Source organism: Nanorana parkeri, unplaced genomic scaffold (genome assembly GCF_000935625.1).
Source record: "Nanorana parkeri isolate BGI_ZX_2015 unplaced genomic scaffold, ASM93562v1 scaffold3, whole genome shotgun sequence".
Taxonomy (NCBI): Eukaryota; Metazoa; Chordata; class Amphibia; order Anura; family Dicroglossidae; genus Nanorana; species Nanorana parkeri.
Window position 1 is genome coordinate 5,218,751 of NW_017306271.1, and position 10,139 is coordinate 5,228,889.

The following is a 10,139-nucleotide window of genomic DNA, read 5'->3' on the forward strand; positions in this document are numbered from 1 at the left end:
GTAGAATTCATGAATGACTAAGGCTGGTCATTCCGCACATGCGCCACTGCCACATGAATGACTCATTCAGGGCCAACAAGTAAACCTCAATAATGTGTAATCCGTAGGATGGGCTCCCCTGTCTATACATTGTGGATATTGAGATTTCGGCCCTGAGCAAGTCTTCTGGGAGTTCCCTCGGAGATCCGGTGACGCAACGGACATAAACGTCACCGGACTCCTCCCCCCTTCCCCAAGTGGCTCCGTCGGCTAACATAGGGAAGGGGGGAGGAGTCTGGTGACGTCGATGTCCGTGACGGCTAATGAAGGGAAGGGGGGAGGAGTCCGGTGACGTCGATGTCCGTGACGGCTAACGAAGAGAAGGGGGAGGAGTCCGATGACGTCGATGTCTGTGAAGTCACCAGACTCCTCCCCCTTCCCTTCATTACTGGGCCGGACTCCCTATGACCAGCTACACACATGATCCTTAAGCCCCGTTCACATTGAGCGATTTATCGCGCGGTAATTCCCGCGATATCGCGATCCAATGCATTTCAATGGGGCAAAGGGTCCTGCTGTCGTGGGTCGTGTGTCGCTACAGCAGGACCCTTTTTGGACCGGATTTAGCCACGATTCAAGCTTGCTCAATGCACGCTTGAACGCGATATCGCGCGGCAAATGTCGCGATGTCGCGCAATATGCAAATCTCGCGATGTTGCGCGATTTGCATATCGCGCAGTGGGAACGTGGCCTTAGAGGGGAAGGAGGCAGATCACTTTTACCTGCTATCTGCGACACAAAGGCATCGGTAACCAGAGACATGACGGTCTGGAATTCCTCCGTTCCACATGCAAGGTTAAGGTCACAAAAACAGGAAGTCTATGTACGGGTGACAGACCGAACGGGGACTACTTCCGTTAGTATCCATGGTAACGGGAACGCGAACAGAGAAGCTTGTGCCTCATGTCACGTCATATCATGTTGAGAGGAAAACAAAAGCATTTGGAATCTTGGAGGAACAGCTCTTTCCAACTCCGAGGTTTGAGAGTCACGTGATGGGGAACGTGTACGCAGGGAGAGCGAAGCCGCCATGTTTGTGGCAAAAAGATGTTTCAAATATAACTGTAGAATGTGGCAAATGTGAAAACAATTACCTGGAACAATAGAATGATGAAATGTGGTATTACAGTACAAGTTACAGTGGCTGTTCCTGATAGTTTTAAAACATTCCATTTGTTTATGTTGCCGATGAGGGAGTGGTAACCTTTGGGGGGTGGAAGGGGCTAGTTTGCAACAGACGCATGAGGGGTGGGAAACAAAGCCTGACACAATGAAAAATGCACCAAGTTTTTTTTAATTTCTTTGTGTGGCCCTGTCCCCATTACCATTGTTGCTTAGACAAGACTTCTGTATGTGCGTTATAATTAATCAAAATTAATCGATTAAAAATGTTTTTGATTAACACAAAAATTGTAATCATTAACAGCCCTAATATATATATACACACACACACACACACACACACACACACACCAAGATGATTGCCATAGCTTCATGTTAGCATTGGGTACAGGTAAGCCAGAACAATATTCACTTATTCTGCAAGAATCTAAATTTTTGGAAGTTTAACCAAGACGTTCTGCATTTAATTTCCTGCATTATGCTGATTTTCCACATTAAACAAGCTTGTTGAATCCTCCATAACAGAAATATTAGGTTTCATACACCACTTACTACTTACACACAGGCACTGGAGTTCAGTGGCAGCTGACTTGTGCAGTGTCAGTGTGTACTAAACTAAAACAGTTTAACACATGTCCACATTCCTGAGCCATTGTGTGGGTATAAATCAAGATTACACAACCGGGGCATTCAGGGACTGGCGAGTGACAGATGCCTGCCAAGGACAAGATTTATTGGCACTGCTAAGCCTGGGCAGTGAAGAAACTACCAGGTGTATTTATGACCATAAAAAAAGACTGGGATATTATGACTAGATCATGAAACCTGTAAAAGCCACATTACTGTCAACGAAAAGACAACCTATTAATTCCAAAAAGGTTTGTAAGGAAAAAGAAAAAAACATTTGTAAAATCAACGCAATATGAAACATTCGGCCAGAGAAAACATGAAAATGAATTTGAAAATTAAAGACCATTTCTAATCCAAAACTATTTCCTTCTGATTTGAATATTATATGGCTAGAGAGAGAATTATTAGCTTTTCCATGAGGAAATGGAAACTTATAAACTTTTTTTTCTCTGTATCACAAATTTTCCAACATATTGGTAGATCTCTGCAACAAAGTTCAAAGCTTGTGCATGCTTATGGTTGCTTTACACACAGACAGACAATAAAAAGGTGATGGTGTTTCTAGCCTTTTCATACTCCACTGTAAAAAAGCATTTTATTTCTGTCTGTTGCCGCTGAATTCTGACCTCTGCTGGAGATGTCATACTGCTGTTGATACAATGACTCAAATATGGTGGGGATGTCCTTTGATCAAACCAATCTGGCAAATGGTCTTGCACGTCTACTCCTAAGTGGATGACACAGATATGGCCCTAACTGCACAAATTGCTTTGTTATCTATTCTTCCGGGTTCCATTTCCACAGTAAAGAAATCCCTGCTTTGTTTTGGTTTTTTTTAATAATGCTGCGAGAACTTTGATTCCTAGATGTTGGAATTCGACACAACAGTTCCCTCAACTCATTACGGGTCTGTGGAGATGTGTACGTCGATGAGGTCGGAGGAGCTATTGGCTCAACGCTCTGATCGTTATGAAGCCTTTTTGGCACGTTGGAGGCCATGGCTGTTATTTCTTGATTCGGAGGATTATAGAGCCCTGCCTTGAGCTTTTTTTATACTGTATACCTTTCATAGCTGCCCCTTACAGAATCTACTATTGGAAGCTTTGAGCTACCTTGTGGGTTTGTTTGACTCCCCAACTCCCCCATTTCTTTCTCTCCTTTCTTTCCTTTTTTTATTCTTCTCCTTTCTCTCTCTTGCTCGTATTTCTCTTTTCCTATTTCTGTTTATTCGGCCTACATCCTCTAGTCTCCATTTCCTTTTTGTGCTATGAAACAGGGTCTTCTTGTCGGGACTTCACTGCCGGCTCTGTTATATTTTGTTAACTATCGAGCTTAACAGGTTACTCCTTGAAATGGGTGTATACCCATTACCACCCTCTGCCAATCCCTGCACTGGCTTCCACTCGCCCAGAGGATAAAATTCAAAATATTAACAGTCACTTATAAAGCCATCCACAACTCTGCCCCCGGATATATCTCAGACCTTGTCTCAAAATATCACCCTAACCGTCCACTCCGCTCTTCCCTAGACCTCCTACTTTCCAGCTCTCTAGTCAACTCCTCCCATACTCGCCTCCGGGACTTCTCTAGAGTCTCTCCCATCCTCTGGAACTCTTTACCCCCAACCTGTCCGTCTATCTCCCACCCTGACTGTCTTTAGGCGTTCCCTGAAGACTCTTCTCTTCAGGGAAGCCTATCCCACCTCAACCTAACCACTGAACCATTACATTCTCAAACAATTCATCCCCACACAGTTACCTTTTCATGTATAATTTCCCCCTCCTCTTTCAGATTGTAAGCCCTCAGGGGCAGGGCCCTCCTTACCATCCTGTCTTGAATTGTATTGTAATTGTAATGTCTTCCTTACATTGTAAAGCGCTGCACAAACTGTTGGCGCTATATAAATACTATGTAATAATAATAATAATAATAATACTACATTGAGCATTGCTAGAACTCCTCATAATGCTTGATAATGTTGATAGTGTTCTGGTATACAGCTGACAGATCGCTCGATGGAAGTTATTGGAATACATGTTATCGACAGGAAGGACACGGAATTGTTGGATTGTTGTTTTACATGTTTGTTTGTGTTACTTTACTGCTTATGTGTAAACTTTTTAAAACAAATAAAATTTGAAGTAAAAAAAAAACATTATCGAGAATCTATTGCTTGACTTTCTAGTAGCCGCAGTAGTGACTAGAAATTCCAGTGCGTATAGGTCACCATAGATTTCCTTAAAATTTAAAAAATACATAGAAGATTATACTTTGCAGCAACTACACAAAATTCAAGGTTCATGCAAGGGTGTTATACATAGCAACCAAATCAGTCAGATATCATTTTTCAAGCCAAAACTAGAAAATAAAACAAAGGATAGCATGTGATAGAAAAGGCATCCATTTTTATTTTGTCCTCAAGAAATGTGTACTAAATAAAACAAGCTTACCGTGTCAGACTCATTTCAGTTAACACTAATAATAAAAGGCAATATTAGCACAGGCCAAGATTAACAAGGGGAAATACACTACCAGTAAGAAGTCTAACTGCAGAAGACAAAACCCACACACACCCATACTCATGGATTTTACCTCCTTAACTGGAATGATAGACACTACTTCCTGAAAGTGCCACAGACTGTGCATTTGTGCAAAACCAAAGAAAACAGCTTTGCTGGTCATCTGCCCACATTACTGGTGAAGTCTGACGAACAGGAATGTATGCTATTTAAATACGGGAAAAACAAAGCATGCTCCAGATCTGTTATGCCAACAATCTGTATAGCTCAACCAAGCCCATTACTATGACAGTGAAATTTAACTCCTTAACGACACTGCTCAAAATAAAAAAGGACAAAAGGATTAGCTCCACCCTAACTGTTGCATATGTCAAAAAGTCTTAATTACTTATCACAGTAGTTTAAAAAAGTTTGATCCTCTTCTAAAACATTAGGCACAGCCATACACAATTGCATAAAAATAACAGATTCTGCAGACGTGCTAGTTTATGACCCAAAAACCTAAGTTCTCCAAAAATCAAGCAAAAATATTTATAAAATTCTCTAAAGAATCACACATCTATGTCGAGCTTAAAGCGTGCAGTGTAATGTGCTGTTTTTCTTTTGTTTGTTTGTTCTGCTCAGCACTGTGGCACATTGGCTGCTTATTAGGCAGAAATTTGGCTGCCATGTCTTCGTCTACAGTCAAGAGATCAGAGAAAGTACCTTGGTGTATCTTCCCTTTCACAGATGTCTGATCAAAGATATTGGATGATGGTAAAGTGTGTAGGTAAGACTCAACCACCAAAAGATTCGAGAGGAAGCCGATATCCCCAACATGTGGAAGATTCAGAGGAAATTAAACCATTGGTTTAATGGCTAGTTCTTTGAAAATGCTCAACTGATGGTACCAGTGGTCTGCTGCCACCTATGGACATGGAGGATTAGTTCATATTTGTGAGAACCTAAAGTCATTAAAAGGACACAGACAAGCTGGAATGATTCGACCAACTGGATTTTGGCTGCTGTGCCATGAGCCAAGAGACGTTATTCTACTCAAATGCAAAAAATACTATTCTAAAGAGATCTCATCTATGCCTGGGACAGCTGAGTGATAAATATCCTGGATATCACATTACCTTTCTCCCAAGTAATCACCAATGACAGTTTTATTCAAGCCTTCTCCTTTGTAAAGGAACTGAGCTATGTCTTCTGGTGTGTTCTGTAATAAGTCATTTTCTAAAAGGAACAAAATACCCTGCAAAAGAAAAACCGCATTAAAGAAATAGCAGTACATTTCTGTCATCTTTTCTTGAACAATGAGAATCTTTTTACTAATCTTTTTGTGCCAACCATAACAAGATAGAGGCTTATGTTCATACAACGCACCTATACAATGTACAGTACACTGACAGTTACCAGGATTACAAGAGGCACAGTGTATATAGCAAAAGCACTCAACAATTAAATGGTTTATCTGGTGGTTTTTTTAAAAGTCTTGATGACAATACAGCACTTGCATTGCTAAGCCTACTGCCTCATGTGAGCGTTATGAGGGGTCCCTCTAGAGTTGTTTGTTTATGTGATGGAGAATGCAATTGGAGAAGTGGGAACAATCCAAGGTGGGCAGAATAGAGACAGAAATTGCCAAAGAAAGTTTGCCATCGATGTCTCACAAATCTAGAAGAAGCCAGCAGATGACCAAGTCCATTTCTATTATAGTGTGAATGGGCCCTTAGGACTTGTTTTAAAGCTTATTTACTGCTTGCCAAGAATATGTAAATATTTCATTGTCTATAGTCTGGCCACAGTAATACTGTTGACTAGTTTTCCACTTCAAAGTGAAGCATTGCTACATACACAGAATTTCGGCACTAACTCACTCCTATGCAGGTCAGCAACCAGGCCTTGTCTCTCAAACCATTTGCTTCAGACTATCCAGCTGGCTCCACTTAACATACAATAATATATGTAAACTGAAAGCACAATATGGTTTGTAAAATTAAATGTTATATTTTAACCAGTTGACATCCGCGGTGTTAAACCCCCTTCCCATCCAGGCCATTTTTCAGTATTCAGCGCTGCAGTACTTTAACTGACATTTATTCCGTCATGCAGCGCTGTACTGAAATGAATTTTATACCCTTTTTTGGGGACAGATAGAGCTTTCTTTTGGTGGTATTTATTCACCACTGGGGGTTTTATTTTTTTACTATATTAAGGAAAAATTACCGAAATTTAAAAAAAAAAACAGTTTCCCCTATATTAAATGATAAAACATTTATTATTACCCAATTTTTTGGTAAAATATAAAAGATGGGGTCACGTCGGGTAAAAAGACACTAAACATGTCAAGCCTTAAAATTGCGTGCGCGCGCGAAACCTCAAAAAACGATAATACCCAAAATTGGCCCTAGGCGACGCTTTAAAAGCTGTTACCGCTCATCAGTTTAGTGTTATCAGTGATTGATGGCCCTAAAATGATTGCTCTCACTGCGACGTTCGCGGCGATATGTAACATGTGTAGCGCAATTGTAATTTTTGCGCGCTGGGGCACCGGACGCGTATTTACGTTTATAGGCGCGTAAACGTGGGGGTGGGGGAGTTAAACATTTTGGGGGGGTTTTTTCCCCTTTTTTTATATGTGGCTTGGATTTTATTTTATTTTTTTATGTGTTACTTTTCTTTTTTTTTATTTATATTTTTTTTTTGCACTTATTGTTATTGCTATTATATAGGGGGATAACAACCCCCTATATAATAGCAAAGGCACACTGACAGGTCCTCTTTATGGAGATATTAGGGGTCTCTAGGACCCCTAATATCACCTATGGACCCCAAAAGAAGCTGATGAAGCAGAGATCTGCTTTATCAGCTTCTTCTCTCTGGCTATAGCAGCCAGATGACTGACAGGTGAATGCGGAAGTGATGTAACAGACGGTGCCGCGAACGAGCACATATAGGCGATCGGCGGGCTATGGACCCGCCAATCGCCTATATGTGAAACACCCGGTAACGGGTGTGTGCATTTAGCGGGTCTTTTCTGCCCGTGCGTGCACGCTAGGGGGCGCGCACGAGCAGAAAAAAATTGCCGTCTGGAGACGGCAACCCGCAGATGCTGCAGTGCCGTCCGTCCGTTTTTTTACTACGGGCGGACGGCAAGAGGTGAAAGAGTTTTAGTTGAGATAATATGAGGGCACTATTAAAATTGTGAAACTAATGTTGACAGATACCTTCCAGAAAACAACCGCAAGGAACAATCTTGCCCATCCTCACGTGTGTGGGCTGAGCCATTGGACCAGGCAAAATACTAACTCAATGCCAAAATCGGTGCACATGTCATATCTCTGATACTTTCCTCTAGGGATGGACAGATACCAATAGTAGGGATGGACAGATACTGATACTAGTACTCATACTCGCCCAAATGCTCCGATATCTTTCCCGATACCTGAACTTCCGGTCAAAGGAAAATTTCCTCTCACTGGCAGTGTCATAGGGGAATATTGAGCCAGCTTCCTGTGCGATCAGGAAGCTGGGCGGAAAGTAATGACCCGCCTCTCAACTTTCTAATTGACCAGGAAGCCGGCTCCATGCTGATTGGCCAGTAAGCATTGAGCTGGCCGAACAGCCCGCTCCATGCTGATTAGCTGGGAAGCCAGCTTTCCAGCCAATCAGCATGGAGCCGGCTTCTCGTCCAATCAGGAGACCGGGCGGCAGGCCATTACGCGCCGCCCGGCTTCCTGATTGGCCGGGAAGCCGGGTTTCCCAGCCAAACAACATGGACTCGGCTTCCCGGGAAATCAGGAAGCCGGACGGCATGTCATTAAATCGCCACTCCTGATTGCCTGGGAAGCCGCCTCCATGAAAGTGGAAGCACCGGTATTTGTACTCGGTATCAGCGAGTAACGAAAGCAAAATATCGGTACTCGTACTCAATACCGAAAAACTGGCATTGGTGCATCCCTACATTTCTCCTAGCGCAATGTAGTGGGCCCCAGTACCAGATGATTTCTTCAAAAGCTAGAAGGTTTCTCTGTACAAGGAAAAGCACCTCCGACAGTCAGATATGCATGTTACAGCTCTCTAGGTGAACAGACGTAACCGAATTATGCAAGTGATGCTTGAAACCAACAGCATTTTTTGTTTATACCTAGTTGTTTAGGTTTACTCTAAGAATCTCATTTTAAAACATTAGTGAGATCAGTGACGCAGGCAATATAATTCGAAACACAAGCATTTTGGTAATACAAGATAGGAATGAACGCTGTATTTACAATGCCTCTGAAAAGAAATGCTTTTAAGCTCTAACTCCTATAAATGTGTGTTAATTATATATATGCATCTAGAATGTTCAGCTTGTTATATACTCATTTTTTATTTTTTTAAATATGCATCCTTAATAATCAATAAAAAGGCTGAGTAGGTGAAAGAGGTAAGGCCTCTAATTTTAGCTTTATTTGTGGATCTAGAGATCATGTTTCATTAAAGATAACTCAAAATTATATTTACCCTGAATAATGGTAATATATGAGGGTAAAATACCATTTAATCTACTGATTTATTGCAAAAGTAACTATGGCAATAAACACAGATGTTGTTCAAGCCATTTGATTTAGTCATATACCATCTATGTGTGTTTATTCTTACACATCACCTAAGCCTGCCTATAGCTGCAATTTCAAACCATCATCTCTGATAGAACAGGACTGGACAGGCAAAATTCATGAGCTAGACTTTCATCTGTCTGGTACCATCATCTACTTACTGGCTGCTCGCAGAATAAACAGTCTTTTGTGTGCCTGTCTGTGCAGACAGGACTGTGATGGCAGACAGATTTAACCATTTGGGCACCAGAGAATAACAACATAATAAACTTAAAACAGATTGAGCTTACACAACAAGCCAAACTTTAGGTGGTTGTATCCAACTAATGCCTTATTGCAACACTGTTAATTACCGTCTCGGATACTCTATTTTTTTGCACTAAAAGTTACATTTTCAGGTCAATTCTTCAGGGATTACTGAGAATGTTTGCAGATTCCTTCTTAGGTCTTGTTCACACCAAGCGCGTTCCAGGAGTAGAGCAGTTACAGACCGGATCAAACTGCGTGCAATGTATTCCAATGGTATTTTGGGCTCTAGTTCACCCCGCAGCATTCAGTTCCAGAGCATGTAAAAAAACTGCAGCAAGCCATATTTTACCTGCTCTGGAACGCATGCAAACACATCAAAAATGCATGCAAACGCCCTGGAACGCACACTAAAAAGCCAATTTTTTTTCTCAAAAACGGTCCAGAACGCATAAATGTGGCAGAAACCGTGGCACAACCCACTGCACTGCATGTGCAGAAACTCATGCAGATCTGGTCTGCATTTGGTGTGAACAAGCCCTTAACATTTTGCTAAACCTTCTGTGTATCAGTACTGCTTGGACCTTAGAAAAAGGGGGTGAGCCCCAAAAGCATGTTCTGAAAATGTAACTGTTAGCGCAAAATAAATAAAAAAAGAAGGATCACGGACACTTTTTAACTGTGTTGCAACTACAAGCCATACAAAGATTCACTGAACATATGTGTGTGAATGTGCACAGATAATCAAATCCTTGCCAGAGTAATGTGAACCTACATATACATACATGTTATTGACAGTTTTGTGCAGGTTTGGCCGATTTTGGGTGCACCAGGTTCAGACCAAGCCCGCGCACATCACCAGTTGTCACCGGGTAAAGTAGAGGATGTGGGGGCACACAAAGGAGATTCCTTTATTCTGTACAGAGCATGTGTTTCATATTTAGTGATTCAAATACCTCCAGCCTTATTTTGGGGGGGGGGGGGGGGGGGGAGAAGG

General features: G+C 41.7%; 1 protein-coding gene across 1 annotated transcript in view; it reads right to left on the reverse strand.

The window, feature by feature from the left end:
• The window catches only part of CYTH3 (cytohesin 3), a 125,591-nt gene that overhangs the window by 48,948 nt on the left and 66,504 nt on the right, over positions 1–10,139 (reverse strand). The window contains exon 5 of the mRNA XM_018571864.1: positions 5,429–5,547. Coding sequence (XP_018427366.1) covers positions 5,429–5,547 — 119 coding nt within the window. The remainder of the gene's footprint in view (positions 1–5,428; positions 5,548–10,139) is intronic.